Source organism: Amblyomma mixtum, chromosome 1, assembly GCF_055824585.1.
Source record: "Amblyomma mixtum isolate Tamu chromosome 1, ASM5582458v1, whole genome shotgun sequence".
Lineage (NCBI taxonomy): Eukaryota > Metazoa > Arthropoda > Arachnida > Ixodida > Ixodidae > Amblyomma > Amblyomma mixtum.
Genome location: NC_143012.1, coordinates 8,178,626 through 8,195,973, shown reverse-complemented (window position 1 = coordinate 8,195,973; position 17,348 = coordinate 8,178,626). Strand labels below are relative to the sequence as shown.

Here is a 17,348-nt window from a genome sequence, read left to right as displayed (position 1 = left end):
GTGGCGACTTTTCTTTCTTTGGACCTGGCAACCCTGGTTCCTAGTTGACGGTTGTGGCAATTTTGAACTAGCTTGCAAGAGTGCTTGTTCGTTGGGGCTGTTGGGGTTTTTAACCGTGAGCAAGGGTTTGGGTGTGCATGATGGCTTCCGCCATCCCGACAAAAACTGCCTCTACCGCAACCAGGGACCTTCCCGAAGTCGTCGTTGACAAGAAAGGCAAGCGAGAATATGTCCGCGGCAAATTTCTTGGCAAGGTGAGTGCACGGGCTTTCGACGGACGATATTTCTGCCTACCATGGTTCCATGCCGTGGAACACCATTTTTTGAGGTAGGGCTCCGGACCCAGAATGCAAATTACTGAAGTTCGCCGTACGCAGTGCTGGCAGGTAGTACTTCGCTTACTGCTTCCACACTGCTTGTTTGTTTTCCCTCGTGTTTACGCCCGAGAGAATTTCGTGAAAAAATTTTGTGCACTTTTTGCCCGGCGACATGATAGCCCTACAGGTCCAGCCCTCCCAACTGCATTACACGTTATGTCTTTGCGCTACTACCGCCCCTCGAGGCAAGGTTCTATGTGGACCTTGTTATGTGGAATTATTGTTCTCGGAATTTCCAGTTGTTTTGGGAAATTTGGTGAAACTGCGCAGCTGTACTACGCTGCTGCTAGAGATTTGTATTCGTAACACTGTTTTAGCTCGGCCTTGTCTTGTAGTTGCTGGTAAACCAGCACCTCACTACGTCGTTCAAAGAAAATAAGGGCAACCGACGTGTCTGGCCCACACACGGCTTCTGCAAGATGGAGGCTACTCCGAATTGAAGCCGGTTTTCACTGTCGGTGCGCCGACTCGCAGCGCTCCAGCAAGTCTTTCCACAATGCAGTGTCTCACCTCCTTTTAAGGAAGCCACCACACGTGGGCGACCGACGAATACTGAGGGCCAGGAAGGTTCAGTGTTCGCAAGGCGTAGACGCGGTTTCCGCTGAGCGTGAAAATTGCGATAACGAACCCAGGGCCGTTGGTAAATGACGCCATAGTTGCCGCCTCGGTATCATTGCTTTGTGTGCTGTGCAGCTCGAGTGGCAAAAAATCCACCCTAGTAAACAAGTATTTTGGGTATCAAATTATAACTTAGGAATAGTAAAGTATGTATACACCGAATATTTGGGCCCCGCCGCGGTGGCTCAGTGGTTACGGCGCTCGGCTGCTGGCCCGAAAGACGCGGGTTCGATCCCGGCAGCGGCGGCTGAATTTCTTGAGGGCGAAATTCTAGAGGCCCGTGTGCTGTGCGATGTCAGTGCACGTTAAAGAACACCAGGTGGTCGAAATTTCCGGAGCCCTTCACTACGGCGTCTCTCATAGCCTCAGTCGCTTTGGGACGTTAAACCCCCCATAAACCAAACCAAATCAAACCGAATATTTGGAGCTAGAGTGAGACTAAAACTTGGCAGTAGCTGTTTGGGTGTGCTGTCTTCATATGAAGATGCCCTACTGTAGGGGGTAGAACATGACCAGGTATTTCTTTCTCAGGGCGGTTTTGCAAAATGCTACGAACTGGTGGAAAAGACTACAAATACAGTCTATGCTGGCAAAGTGGTCTCCAAGGCTCTCCTTGTCAAGTCTCACCAAAAAGAAAAGGTTCGTAATATCTGTAATTGTTTTTTTGAACTTTAGGACAGCTAAGCATGACTTGTTTTATGTTGCTCTATATTAGGTATTTATTCTTCCTTTAAAAAATTGTTCTAGCAAAGTACTGGGCTAGGGCCTGGATTAGCAGTATCCTTGTTGAAACTATAAGGCAAACAATTTTGCGCTTTCAATTTGTTTGACATTGTGGATACCTGTTGCTTTTGTGATTTGTTGCCAGAATAATAGTGCTAGAGAACCATGGCCTGTTGCCAAATGCTGTTTCTTTTTTTGTATTCTACTGGATGTGCTGCAGTAATGGCTTTCTTTCATTTTTGCCTCTTTTGTGTGATGGAGTGCATATTATCTCATTCATGTTTTGTTTTGTGTTCAGATGGCTCAGGAAATCCAGATTCATAGGAGCCTTAACCACAAGCACATCGTAGGCTTCCACAGTTACTTTGAAGATGACAGAAATGTCTACATCATCCTGGAGTTGTGCAGCCGACGAGTACGTTTTTCATTCCCCGGTATTCTTTATGCGCCTTTTCGTATGTACTGTCTCAGTAGTGCCTTCCAACTCTTCCATAGCTATGAAGCATGCAGAGGATAAATTATTGCGCTGCAGAATACAATGCCAGTATACCATATTTATTCGAGTCTAAGCCGATAGTTTTTTAAGAACATGAGGTATGAAACTGCTAGGTTGGTTTAGAATTGAGGATTTTGTCATGCAGTGCTCCACCTGACGCAGTGATTACGTCACGTACATTAATGGAAACACTTGCACTGAATGACCAAATTAGCAATTGGAAATAATGCCTCCGGTAATCAGTTTATAATGAAGTAAAACAAGCCTGAAATTCATGTTCAGCAAAGTTGGGAGTGAACATCAACATGTGGGTAATGTTTATGGCGCCTCAAATTCAGTGTTGCCCTTAGAAATTGCTTGAACTGAGGCCGTGGAAATGGTGAGCTTAAAAATTTGCTTGCATAGGAATGAGATGGTAATGGAGGTGATCAGGATTGACAAGAAGGCCATCAGTAGAAGTTTCATTCCAGTATGTGAGTGGTTGTCAATGTTTTTAGCTGTGAGGAACGCTAATGACTTTCGAAAGGTGCAGAGGAAGCCCAGGTGTCCTGGCTTCACATTCCTTTTTGCCCAAAATGCATGCAATGCAGAAAGAAGCATGCAGACGCATGGCACCTCAAGAAATGCCCAAATTCATTTAATGACTGGCTCCATAGTGAAACTGCTTGTAATGAACAGGTAGTGCGATTACCGTTTATTTGCATGTAGGAGTAAACCTTTGGTTCGAAAGTCGACCATCTGAATTTGGTGTGTCGACCTATACACGGGGCTGTCCTATTTGCGGGTTCTATAGTAGTCCTGGACGAGTGGTGGCTAGTATGTGCTCCACTTCGGTTGCAGTTTCTGACAGGACGCGTGGAGTTATGGAGTTCCATGCATAAAAAAAAAATTTATTCGTCAGCAGATCTGTTCCGGCTGAAGATGATTCGAATAGTGTGCTAAGCTCATTCATGCTGGTGGTCGCTTCCTTGGATGCTGCACCAGAATCCGCATTAATTGGCAGTCGATTTCATGCTAGTCATTCGAGCTGCATGCGAGTGAGGAATGCAGATGGAGCTCAGCTTTCTTCTTTTGATGCCCATTTGCTTCTGACTGCATCATTACGCGTTTACTGCTTTGAGTTGTGTGTGTGCCATGATGCAATTTCACGAGAAACTACAAAACTAAGTGCAGCGGGTTGGGGCAGGGCCAGCGAGGAGTTGAGGGGTCAACTGATATTCAGAGTTGACTTATACCCCTGTCAGACGAGCAAGTTTAGTGTCATTTTCAACGAGTGACACTCTCCTGTAGTGTCATTCGCATCGTGTCACACGATGAACTTTAATGACACTCGCTGCTGAATGCACTCGGCAAGAAGTGAGTTTAGGGAACTCACTTCACTTTTCCCGAGGGGCGAAGTGTATAGCCTCGGTAGCAGCGTTTCGAAATTAGAATACAACGTCGGCAATAAAAATGGCGTTTTATTGAACGCAGCTAATTTTTCTTGCCCTCTTGTTCATGTAAACTTATTTGCGTTGCCATTAAATATATATACTGCACATATTCCGACATTCTTGTTTCAGCTGCAATAATTTTTTAGGCAGCCGCAGTGGTATGGCTATGGCGGCTAGCATGACGACCGTAGCAACCATGGTAGCAACCATCTGCAACCGTTTCGGTGTGGCGGTGCAACAGTCACAATATTGCACAAGGCTCCTTGATAATCATAAAAAAGTGCTTGCAGTTTGCAATCTACTGTACATTAACTTTACATTAAAGCTTTGAAGCGTGAAAAGTAATATTTTTTGTGCCTTACTTGAAAAGCCATCGTCACCACCATCAATTACGAATGACACTTTATTTTTCCGTGTAGCAGCACGCCCCGAAAGTGTCACTAGTTCTGGAGAAGTGCACTTCGTTAAAGTGTCACTAAACTTGCCCTTGTGACAGGGGTATTAGACGCAGCAATGAATGGTAGTCCCAAAATTAAATGGTTGAAAGGAAGGGTGAGGTTTGAGGCATACATGGGTTGGTTTAGATGCTCGGGGAACCCCAAAGAGAATTGTGGGAGCTAGTTTGAGAACCTCTGGAGTACGTGAATCTTCAGAAACCCATAACACTGCAATGACCAGTCATTAAAAACATCAAACAAAAGTTAGAACTTTCACTACTGTGTCGTTAGGGCTCTGTACATTACAGAACTGTGAAATTGGATTTATTGAGAGAAATCCAATTACTGCATAATTAAAATTGGGAAACTGATAAATTCTGAATGTTAAAACAGTACACTCATTCTTGGGGTTAGCTTTTGCAACGAGGGAGCTTCCATGGGGCCGCCTTCTCCTCTCATAGCTGACAGCTTGACTCTCTTTGGATAAATAAGCTGAAAAATATATTTAGAATGCTGTGTGGAAATGTGTATGTTTGCATGCAGAAGAAAGAAAGCTTCACATTTTGAGAGCCTGTGTCTTACATGACACAAGCTGGGTAGTGCATGTGTAAAGAAGTTTTTTCTGCTTTCATCTTCCAGTCTCTGATGGAGATGCACCGGCGTCGAAAGACTCTGACTGAGCCAGAGGTGCGGTATTTTCTGCACCAGCTCCTTCTTGCTTGCCGGTATCTGGTGCAGCAGCGGGTCATTCATCGTGACCTGAAGCTTGGCAACCTGCTGCTAAATGAAAGCATGGAGCTCAAAGTGGGAGACTTTGGGCTTGCCACCCGTCTTGACTACGAGGGGGAGCGAAAGAAGACCCTGTGTGGCACCCCCAACTACATCGCCCCAGAGATCCTGGCCAAGAAGGGGCACAGTTATGAGGTCGACATCTGGTCCATCGGTTGCATTCTGTGAGTGCTTTTGGAGGTTTTTGGTGCTTTGGGAGTTGTTATAGACCTTTTCAAGAAGAGGTCTGTGGGTGCCGCCATATTGGGCTGTGCGTATAGTACAGGAAATTTTGCTTGGCTATAATAGTATACAACTTGCAAAACACAAAAATAAAAAGCAGTTTGCAACAATCGCTGATAGTCTGCAGGTTACTGCGCTGTCAACCAATCGCAGCTCTGAACGAAATACATTTTAATTCAAATTCAAATTCAAATTTTATTTTGCCACCATGGTACAGATGATGGCGGGGACCCGTAGTAAAAGCTGCCGTTTGACAGCTTGACAAGGCCACGGGCCCCCACTTTGACAGCAATGCAGTGGTTTTTTTTCTTTTTTCACACACACGAAAAAAAAAGAAAATACAGGAAATACAGATAACAAAGGAAAAAATACATATAGCAGAGCTGTTATCAGGTTACAGTAGTCAGCATAAAATCAACAGCATTGTCCTGGCTGGAAAGAAAACTTACAATGATGGTGAAAGAAAGAAGAATTAGGTAAACAAATCACAGAAAAAAAAGGTTAGGTGTAGTGTAAAAAATACTCGAACAGTTTGTGGCGTGTTGTATTTTGGAGATCAATATCGTTTTGTGCGAGTTTGTTAAGAAGTCGTGGTAGTTTATTTTCTAATGTTTGATTACCATAGAAAGTTCTGTATGTTTTTACGTTCCATTGTGCTATATTTCTTGTGTTGTACATTGCATCTCGCTTTTCTAAACCAGCTAATTTGGAAAGAAAAGATATATTCTTCAACACCTCGTTTTTCACACACTTGCTCAGACGATAGTCATAAAGCTTAGTAATTGGAAGTAAGTTATACTTTAAGAAAAGTGCGGCCGTATGGTAGGTATGCGAAACATTTTCAACAATTCTTAGAAATTTTTTCTGTAACAAGATTCGTGTAACAATGTTTTGTGCCATCAAAGGGACACTGCAAACAAATTGAAGTTGGCCTGTATCAGTAAATTACAACATTCTAATGACACTCGCTGCCTTCACCGAAAATGGAGATTTTGTACATTGTAAAACGCCGTAAAATGAAGCACAAGTATTGCCATCACCAGACTATTTCACAAGTTCAGTGCATAACATCAATGCTTTCTTAGGTACGGGTCCTAGAGGCTAGGCTAAGTGGCCATTCAGTGCTTTTTGGTGTGGGTGCCAACCTGTCGTGCTGGACATACACAGGATGAGCTATAAAATCACTTTGCTGAGAACAAACATGTTCTCCTCGGTGTCCCTTTAAACAAGTCGATAGCATAAAAGTTGCTGTTTGATTTGATTTTCTCTCGAATACCTTTCTTTCATTACCAAGAAGAGCTTTCGCAATGGACTGCTTCCTTAGGAACAGTGTGTAGTGGTGCTTTACTGTAGACTTGAGACCCACCTAACTGTAGTTGATTTCACATCATAGTTCTTGCATTGCACCGAGACACTGATGGAGATGTAGACAAATGCGTAGACAAAGGACCCTCTGGTGATGTGCGTATTAGTGTAAGGTGTCTTCTGCAAGCAGGCAGATATCCTTGCAGAGTGCTAGCTGCAGTTCATTTCTTTTTTCTGCCATGCAAGTGGCAGTTTCTGCAATGGGTCATAGCAGACTAATAGCAGACTAGTGCAAGCTGTTAAAAGCTGTCAAGTGGGTTTCGTGGACATAATGCTGGGGATGCCTTAAAGGTGCACTGAAGAGGAATCTGAACTCGTCTTTTTGCCGCGGGAACTCAATCTACACGTTCCGAGCATTCTTAGAAACCCCGATTTATTGCCCTGTGTGGCCGATTTCCGCAATTAAATCAAATTAACGCCCGGCTCCCGCCTTTTTTTTTTAATTCTGCCTCGTACGGTGGGTGGAGTCGACCAACGCAGGGAGTGCCTTTCACCCAGTCCCGTGGCGGCTTGCCGCTCTGCCATCGGCGGAGTAATACGTAGTAGTCCGTATAAGCAAATAGTCCGCGCGTATTTTTATTTCTGCGGGCTTATTTTGCGGTTATATTATCTGCAAATGCAACTTTATTCACAGAAACCTAAAAAACAAAATGAAGCGAAAGCAAAGCCTCCACGGAGCTAGCTGAAAGGCATTCCCCGTGTTGGTCGACTCCGCCCACCGTACGAGGCAGAATTAAAAAAAAAAGGCGGGAGCCGGGCGTTAATTTGATTTAATTAGGGAAATCGGCCACACAGGGCAATAAGTCGCAGTTTTTCAGAATGCTCGGAACGTGTAGATCGGGTTCCCGCGGCAAAAAGACGAGCTCAGATTCCTCTTCAGTGCACCTTTAAATGCCAGTGCAGGTTTTTCCGGAGCCTCGGTGTTCAGGGTTCTAAAGCCATGGAAGTGCTGCTACTTGCATGGGATAGTTCCGATCTGTGTTTCCAGGCCATTGCTGTCCTCTCATTGTCAAACGAGAGAAGTACCTAAGTAACCAATGCATGTCATTTCTACGCAGTTTCACGCTGCTCGTTGGGCGACCTCCGTTCGAGACTCCCACACTGAAGGAAACGTACGTGCGCATCAAGAAAAACGAATACCATGTTCCTTCGACGGTGAGCTCCCCTGCACGTGCTCTCATACGGAGGATGCTGCAACCAGAGCCAGAGAGGAGACCAAACATCGAGGCCATTCTGCAGGATGACTTCATGACCTGTGGTAGGTTCTTCTGCACTGTGGCTGTTTGGACGAAAGCTGTGCACTATAGTAATGCATTCTTGATGACTACCGTATAAACGTGCCCAAGGGCTGCACTTATTTTCCAGATTTGGGGGCCAATTTTCAGGGTGCGGTCCATACACGCGATGTGCGATTGGTGTGTTTTAAGTAAAAACACCAATCAGGGAATGAGCGGCATTTATTCTGCGTTCAGTCATCACTCGCGGAGTATTTTGACTGAGCTGGTGCTGTGCTCTGGTGCATGATCATCCCAAAGGAAGCCGCGCAGCATGTCCACTGTCAACGCGGAGCCGTTGTTTCGCACTTTCATCACATAGCAGAGCAGCTCTTCTTTCAGTTCGGGGTACTCGCACGGCTTGCCTCGGAAAGCACGCTTTTTGCAGCTTGTTTCTCAGTGCACCCTTTTGGTTGCACGATCATCGGGCGCACTTGTCGGCCACGTCGAATATCCTGCCCACCACACGCTTGCCGTGTTCGAGAGCTAACTCCCAGCCCTGTAGCTATTAAGGTGCTTGCCTATCGATTTAAAACTGCAACAGCCGTTGGCAACACGCGAAAGCCACAACTACAGTTAACTAACACGCTACCACAACTCCACTGCCTGTAGACGAGATGCTAGAGGCCCGTTTACTGTGCAAGTCCTACGTGACCGTTATACTCCAGTCCAACGTGCCCTCGTGTTCACACCCATTCGAAGCCCCATGTCATCCTCTTCACCCAGTGGTTATGGCGCTCAGCTGCTGACCCGAAAGACGAGTGTTCAATCCCAGCTGCGGCAGTGGAGTCTTGATGGAGGCGAACCCCTGCAGGCCCGTGTACTGTGCGATGTCAGTGCACGTTAAAGAACCCCAGGTGGTTGAAATTTCCGAAGCCCTGCACTACGGCGTCCCTCATAGCCCAAGTCGCTTTGGTACGTTAAAATCCCATGGACCAGAAACAACTCCCACTCCCCTGACAACCACAACAAGCTGAGGCTGGCTATACTGATGCCGATCTAGATAGCGGGAGCTCGCGGCAGAGGAAGAAGCTGATGATGATGGGCCGTGGCCTCGGGCACCATCTATGAGCGCCACCTAGAAGCTCCTGTGCGCGGCCACTACGATCAAGCACGCTTTTGCTCACAGCTGGAGCTGATCATGGAGGCCATGGCGCATGCATTTCGAAGACTATTCCCGCGTGAGTTGTGGAAAGTTCGGGTGTGGCCCATACACAGATCTTTTTTTTAATATTTTCTTCAGGAAAACTTGGTGTGGCCCTTACAAGCGTTTATACGGTATGTGTTTTGATAGCAAATGTAGCTGGTGTGTTACCGTAAAAACCCGCGTATAATACGAACCCGAATATAATACGGGGCTAAGTTTTAGAGACGCGAAATGGGAAAAAAAGTTTCACCCACGTATAATACGAGTAACACAAGCTCATAGAAGACATTTATTCAAATCGCATCCCGCACTTCACTTCAATTACTTTGTTCTTCAGTAGCGCTTTCTTCGGACACTTCTTTGTCCGACAAATCATCCCAAATGTACTCATCTTCCGTGCCATCGAGGGCGTTCGAGGTGCCGCACTTCTTAAGCCCGCTTCAGCCGCCCGGTTGGCGTCACTGCAGGCTCACCTGAGCGCATCCACTCTGCGTAGCTCTGCCTGACTGCGTCCTTGAACGGTTTCTTTACACAACCATCAAACGGCCGCGAAAGCTTTGTCGCGTTCCGCTGCACGCGAAAAGGGCTTCTTTCTGTTGTGGCCATCCACGAATGCTTCCTTCAACGACACCAAACTGCCTCCCGGCCGCACCGTTGCCGATGTTCTCCGCAGCCAAAATCGCTTGAAAGTAGCCGAGTACTGTTTTCGAGACCGTGACATCGTGCTCTCTAAAACAATATCCACTTCACGAAGCGTGCCTTACATGCGAGCACGTGCGTTGTCAACAGGCGCACGGCACACCGCGACCCCCCCGGCGCACCCAACGGATCAACAAAGAAACAATGTCGTGACGTCGTTTGTCGAGAGTAACGAAGCCAAGCCGTAGCCACGCGCCAATAGCGAAGCCAAGCCATAGCCACGCCGCAAAAACGAAACCAAAACTTCGAGCAACTTCGAAAATTTTTGTTCGGGATCCGCAAATAGTACGAGGCGGAAATTTAGGACGCTAATTATGGGAAAAAAAACCTCGTATTATACGCGGGTTTTTACGGTAATTACGTGAATACAGATTCGAGTATAGTCACCTGTATTATGGCCAATCTACTTGCTGTAAACATCCGAATATAATGAATGAATGCCACGTGACGATCATGTTCGTTATAAGCAGGCTTGACTGTATATATAGAAGCAAAAACTGCCTTTCAGTGGTGAGTATACGTAAACAGAACTTGTGTTGCTTGGGTGAAACGGCTGCCATCTTTGCTGCTGATGGGGCCAGCGAGTTGCTTCACGCAGCACACTGGTTCATGCGTGGAACAATGCGTTGATTGATGCAGTGTGGTTGGTTCTGTGTGATGGCGTCTTCTCTGCTCTGTCCTTCAATATGACTCTTCTTTTTTAGGACCGTTGCCTTCACGCCTGCCAACGTCCTGCTTGGCGACAGAGCCTCGCTTTGACACCCTCAATGCCACCCTGACCATTGGTGGCCGCAGGCCCCTGCTGGAGCGAAATGAAGGCCGTGGTGAGTCGACCTTGCATGCTAGCGTTGCAACATGAATTATTTGTGATATAGACAGACCTGTGGGAGGGTACGGCGCGAACAAGACGACAGACAAAGCAAGAGGACACAAAGACGAGACCTGCTTGAGTTCAATGCGGAGTTGAATAGTGCCAAGATTTCATGTGTTGCTCTTCCCACAGAAACTCAGTGCCTCAGCATCATGCTTTTACTTTTCCAGAGCTGGAGGCCAAGGTTACTCCAATTAGAAATCATCCAGAAAAGGAGGTGAAGCCAGTGCAGAGCCTGAAGCCCCATCAACGTGTGTAGTGTTTCTTGTTCAATTTCATTTCCTATCAGAGGAAGGGCGTATTTAGTGTTAGAAGTTCCTTGGGCGCTTAAATGAATTGTTCAGGTCACCTTAGGAATTGCCATCACAGGCCTTACTTACAGGATTAAATTGTATTATTGGATGTGAATTGAAAAATATTTTCACTTTCACCATTCAGTTATGTTTTAAGCCTAATTGCAGTGAGCTTTGTATGCACGAGTCTGTGGTAAATGCAGTTAAATCTTGATTGAAATCATGCTTTCTGCCAATATATTATCAAATTCCATAGAATCAGTGCTTGCACGTTCTCACAGTCTAAATGCTTCCTCTTGTTCCCAACCATGTCATTGGGGTTTAAAATACTATTGTTATTAATGTAAGGATTGTTCGCCTGATTTTTCCACGATTCAACCTTCCTTGTCCGTAGCTTCTTCCTCACTGCCATCTATAATTCCGTTTCTTTGATGAAACCTAGAGGCAAGTGAGCACTTGCTACAAATCTTGTCACTTGAGAGGCAGTGGTGAATTTGGGGGACTAATTTGCACTCTGGGATCCTTGAGCCATGTCTGGACGTCCTCAACCTTGTATTGGTGTCTTCCAAGTAGCAGCTATTACCTGCTAGGTGTGTTATCGGTCACTGCTGTTCGAGCTCTGTAATCTCGCTTCAATCCTAAGTGGTCTGTGGCACAGTGCCAAGCTTCTTGCATCGATTAGTCTGCTTCTTCACAGCATTCAGTTTGTGTGTGGTATCCAGTTTTTTTTTGCTTCAAGGAAAACTCTCCTGAAGGTGTACAGACACCAAATGCACATTCGCAGGTCACCATGTATGCACAGGTCGCCGGCCAGCTGTTTGCACGTCTATCCTGTCTGGACCCATCAGCTTATGCAAATTGGTGGTGCGTCGAAGCAGATCGAACCATGCTAAAATCTCTATTGGTGCATGCCAGCCATGCTGGTTGTGGCGCGTGCACACCGCGGGTAGTGCGGCTGCCGACACAGGGCAGGTGCAGATCTGGGTGCCGTGCCCTGTCGGGGCTTTCTTTGCCTGCGCGCAGCTAGAGTTCCAGAAACTGTATTTGCTTGAGGCGAATAGTACTTCGAGATTTCAAACATCAGACATTCAGGTCAAATTGAATGTCGAATACTTAACTATTTGATCTAATATTCAAAATTACTGGATATTCGCACGTGCCTAGTCTAATTTGTTGATATTGTTAGGTTATTGTTAATGATATTGTTATGAGATGATAGGTGAATGAGTCCCGGTCCATGAAGCATCGGGGGCCGTAGGGTGCCAGGAGCTGACGGCCAAGGTCTTTGGACTCACCGAACGGCAGGGGCAGGGGGGCGGTGTCCTCATGTGTGGGCAGGGTCTTGGGTCGGTCGGGTCATTACGGTCGCGGCAACGTCGTCAGTTCGTCGCGTCTTGTGGTCCGGGCGGGGGACGGGGCTGGGGTGAGCGGCGAGGTCGGTTCAGGTCGGGCGGGCTGGGGCACGGACCAGGCACGGACCAGGCACTCACAGCCGACGTCCACGGCAGGCGCAGGACGCCGAAGCTCCGTGACCAGGATGGCGATGAAGGCACCCCTGCACCTCCACCAAATGTTACATGGCGGCCAGCCGAAGAATGAGGTGTGATGGATGATGGATAAGAGATGATTTAATGGCCGCTGGCCTAGCGCGGGCGCTCCGTCCCGCGCCACTGCCCGCTTCGTCGTCTTCTAGTCCGTCACAATATTAATGGTTCATGGATCCAAGATGTCGGAAAAAAATCTTTTTGTGGTCTCTCTGGGCACATTTTTCATGCAGAGTTCATCATGCAGTGATGGCTGCTGGCTCTTGCTCCTTTTCTGCACGCCGCTTTCTTGTGGAATTGCACGTTATTTGCAACCCTGGACAGTACGACTGTACTCATGTACTGTGTTGCCTGCCCTGTGCAGCAGCCAGACCAGGCGCAGTACCAGCACCGATTCCAGCACCAGCAGCTGCGTCAAGCCCTGCACCGAAAGGAGGGCAGCGAGAGGCACACCTGAACGAGCTGCAGCGTCTCCTGCGGGAGCTGTGCAGCACCCGGCCACCTGAGCGTCGCTTCGAGGGGGCTGACGAGGCCGAAGACCCAGCCTCAGTGCCGGTCTTCTGGATCAGCAAGTGGGTTGACTACACGGATAAGTATGGCCTTGGCTACCAGCTGTGTGACAACAGCATTGGTGTGCTCTTCAACGACAACACGCGTGTTGTGCTCCTCAACAACAATGTGTGAGCTTTTTTTTATTCTCACCTGTCTGAAAATGCGGCAACCTTAAGGGGGGACACTGGTCTTAAAAAAAAAATTTTTATTAATGAAGTCACAGTTATGAAATTTTCAGGCCACATGTATTTTTGTGCGCTGATTCTAAATATGTCCTTTAATTTTGTAGAACCTGAGTTATAGAGTTGAATTTGTCGCTTCAGAAATGAGAAGAAAAGTGTGTATTCCTGTTTCTGAAGTGACAACTTCAAAACTCTATAACTCATGTTCTAGGATAGCCAGGATGATAATTTTACCCTTATTGCATTCCTTGGTGTCAAGAGAACCCAATGGCATGCATTTGAGCAAGTTTCCTGCAGCAAATTTTCTGCAAAAGTTTTCCCAAAATACTTGCATAAAAATTGCAGAAGTGCTCAAGGAATTGTTTTACACGAAATTAAATGACATATCTAAAATCAGCACACAAAAATACATGTGGCCTGAAAATTTCATTACTATATCTAGATTAATAAAATTTTTTTCAAGAGCAGGGTCCCCTCTTAAGGGAAGGGAAAATTGGATGGGAAATAGCATCTCATGGCATTCTTGAAGCCTAGTTCCGGCTTACATATTTTTCTTTTGTAAATGATGCATTAGACATTAGTATACATAGATTACTGCGTAATATTTGCCTATGACTGCTAAATTTATAATTGAAAACCCACGTCACAGCCATTGTTCAGTACTGGAACAGAATGGAAACTAAAACAGCATGAGAGAAAAAATTCAGTTGTGAATTTAGTGGTTCTGGGCGAATACCGCCTGGTGATCCATGTGTTGTAATTATCTACTGCACCATCTGAAAGAAAAAAACGTGCAACTACGTTTACATCAATTGCGTTATGTTAAAATTAAGTTCAAGAGGTGTGGTGCAACGTCTGACCTTTATCGCGTTGAATTGCTGCAAGCACATTGTTAAGCGATAGATTTGTGTGTGTGCGGGAATTCTGTTGAGGGCAGCTGCATGTTGGGCAAAATTTAATGCTGTACAAGAGTGCAACAAGTTTACGCGCTTCTAGTCCACATGCCTTGAACCTTCTAATCTGCGTCCCATGTCTGCGCGAAGTGTTAAACGAAATCGTCACCTTAGTTCAGTACATGCACTCATGCCGTTGCTGCCTATTTCAACAGGAGCGTGACGTACGTTGATGACAACGGACTAGAGCACTACCACACGCTGGAGCAGTATCCGACAACGCTGGGGAAGAAAGTCACCCTCCTCAAGTACTTCTGCAGCTACATGAAGCAGTACCTGCTCACTACGGGGGAGGACGTCAGTCCACGGGAATGTGACAACTTGGTCCGACTGCCTTGCCTGGGGACGTGGCTGCGCACACGCTCGGCCATCTCTTTCTACCTCACCAATGGCACAGTGCAGGTAAGTCCTATGACTTTCTTCTTTGCCTTTCCAGATGCAACCACAGCCTGTTGCTGGTTGCTACGTTTTGGTTTGGACATCATTTTCGTTGAGTACTGGCATAAGTAAACAAAAAACTAAGTGACGCACTAGTAAAGCCATTGTTGCTGGTGAAGAAAGGGCAGAAGTAATCGAGCACTTTAATCTCAAAGGTTTTTCCCATGAGTTATCTGCAGTGTTTTTTGGTGGATTCTTAGTGTGCTAGGAGATGAATTTCGATGTGGCATAATTTCAGTATTACAAAGTAAACTTGCAGATTTTACAGATTTCCTTTAGTTGAGGTTTAACTGTATAACTGAACTCACTTATAACAAATTTCAGTAGCAAGTTCTTATGAGCAAGATTGCCAACAGTCAAGTGAGGGTATGGCACGCTGGCTTGAGGGTACGATAGCAGTCAAGGCTCAGTCGTTCTCTCTAATGGCTGACTTGTTTATCAGAAAAGTTACAAGCGCGCTCTCCCAGCCAGTCTTGAAGTGTGCACAAACCTTTCTGCCTTTGAGATAGTCATCTATGGTTTCAACCAGTCTGCTTGCTGCAAGCATCTGGAAATAATGAATGAACAGCGTCTTATGACCTTCTTTTTCTTTGTTCTTGAACCATGAAGTTTCTGTGAAAGCTGTGTGAAAGCTTCTTACTGACAAAACAATCATCTCTGTGAAGTATGTGATGAACTCACTGTAAACTACATTTTAATTTCCTGACCAAAACTTGAAATGTATTCATTTTATAATGAATACATTTGTTCACACCCCATGCTACTTTTAGGTTCTGGTTTTACTTTCTACTTCTTACTTTACTTTCTGGTTCTACTTTTAGGTTTTAGGTTCTGGTCTAACTCGGGTATTCCTAATTTTTAGTCTAACTCGGCCGCTCCTGCATAGCACCCCAGATCTTGGTATTAATCGGGCAGATGTCAGCTTCCGGTTTGAGTTATGCATTGAAATTCACATTAAAAAATATGGGACTGCACCAATCCTGCACATTTTGGAGGATTTCAAATTAGCCGAAATTGAATTGTCAGGATTTTAGTATACAGTAACCGACCGATATTTCGGACTCTAATAATTCGGACTAGCACGACATTTCGGACTTTGCTGAGGCACCGCCGCACACCTTGTAGAAATGTGTACATTTTCACGACCAATATTTCGGACTTTGCGGAGTCTAAAAGTTCGAATTTTCGGACTACAATAGATGCCAACAATATTGTGGTGATCGTTTTTCAACCGAAAGTTTATTTCAGCCTAATATAGACGCGAGCGGGCATCGCTGCCACTACCAACCCGTTTGCCGCCACTGTGAAAGGCGCCATCTTGGATTGAAACGGAATTGGCTCGGCGGGCGCAATCGGATTGGCTTGAATAGGCTTGGCTATTTGTTCTCCATCGTTGCCATTCGAGAAAATGAGATGCTCTCCATTGCCATCGAGATGGTCTACAAAGGGCGTGCGATCGCATTGAAAATGGCACAGCATCCGCCGCGGCTTTGGACGACGCACACCGCGCTGCGGGGCAGTAAACGTGGTTGACGGGGGGGGGGGTGCTGCATTCGGAGAGTGGCTTGCTTCCGCACTCGTCTTCCCCTGGGTTACTCGTGGGTTACCTCTGTCTTCGCGAACGTCATTGCCCCATGAAAACTGATTTTTCTTGCTTCGCACAGCGAGCGACGATTTTCACGATTTTGAAAACCAGTTTTTCATAGAAAAGTTTTTTTTAAGTTCACGGATTTTTTGGACTGTTCGATTATTCAGACCATTTTTCGGGTCCCGCCGAGTCCCAAAAATCGGTCGGCGACTGTAGATTGTTTGGCTTTTTTTTTGGCTGGTTGGTGATCAGTAAATTTTTCTTTCTTCCTTCCCCCTTGTTTTCTAACAAACAGATCACCCTCCCATTCATGGCAGTGCACTTTCTGATGTCAGCGTCTTGCTTTCTTTCAGATCAATTTCTTCCAGGACCATACCAAGATCATCTTGTGTCCACTGATGGCTGCAGTGTCCTACATTGACAATAACCGGGTCTTCCACACCTACCGGCTAGAGACACTCCAGCAAGGCTGTCCACCCGACCTGTTCTCGCGCCTCAAGTATGCACGCACTATTCTGGACAGGCTGGCCTCCTCTGCGTCATCTTAAGGACCACCGTTTGGAGCAGCAAAAGCGCTGCCATGTTCAGAACGGCACCACGTTCAGGCCTTTAAGACAAAGGTGGCTTGCTTGTTAATGACAAATGCATGCGTGCTGAACTGCTGCTGGGCATATTGTAAATACTATTTTTCTGTGTGTCTCTCTTCTGTGCTTGGTCTTTCTAGCGTGTTTTAATTCTTGGACATCATTCTTGGTGAATGTCTGCTTTGTGTGTGTCTGTGTCCAGCTGTAAATAAAGGCTTCTATTTTTTGCAGCCTATTCAAGTGCTTTTCCTGTGACGTGCATATCAGCAAAGTATATCTATCTTCGATTTAATATCGTGCACATTAAACTGCAAGTACTGGTAGGAATATGGCTTTATTTTTCATGTTCAGATTCTACTTTCTGTATGTGTGTGTCTGAATGTAATTTTAGGCCTTTTTTTTTTGGTTATCGTTTGCCTAATGGCATGTGCTTCATGAAAACACTTTTTAATCTTTTAACGCTGTCGGCCGTGAATTTTTGAATTTGAGCAGATATTTTTTTTTTCACCATGTTTTCAGAAAATCACATTGGTCACCAAAACAGCAGTTGCAGGAAGTTTAAACGTTGTAGTGCAAGTATTTATTGAATTAGCAATACGATGTCAAAATTGTGCATCAGGGCTCAAGGGCTGTAGAATATGGTTGATAACTGCTTTAGTCTCTGAAGCCACGTCAAGAGAAATTCAAACAAAAAGTACACATTAGTGCAGAGTATGGACATCCTTGAAACAGTTCCTGGATTTAGTCAGGCAGCCGTGAAACT

General features: G+C 45.8%; 1 protein-coding gene across 3 annotated transcripts; it reads left to right on the top strand.

The window, feature by feature from the left end:
* The first annotated feature begins 38 nt into the window (after nt 1–38).
* Nucleotides 39–16,825, top strand: LOC149365401 (serine/threonine-protein kinase PLK1-like). Of its 3 annotated transcripts, none has more exons than XM_089542203.1 (10): nt 39–254; nt 1,527–1,634; nt 2,017–2,133; nt 4,724–5,037; nt 7,519–7,718; nt 10,285–10,404; nt 10,622–10,702; nt 12,656–12,968; nt 14,131–14,377; nt 16,355–16,825. In XM_089542203.1, exons 1-10 carry the CDS (start codon nt 138–140, stop codon nt 16,547–16,549), a joined length of 1,812 nt encoding a protein of 603 aa, XP_089398329.1. In that variant the 5' UTR covers nt 39–137; the 3' UTR covers nt 16,550–16,825. The 3 variants fall into 3 exon arrangements, with proteins under 3 accessions (XP_089398329.1, XP_089398323.1, XP_089398335.1); XM_089542197.1 differs by having other exon boundaries at nt 12,653–12,968; XM_089542209.1 differs by lacking the exon at nt 10,622–10,702 and having other exon boundaries at nt 12,653–12,968.
* The last annotated feature ends 523 nt before the right edge of the window (nt 16,826–17,348 follow it).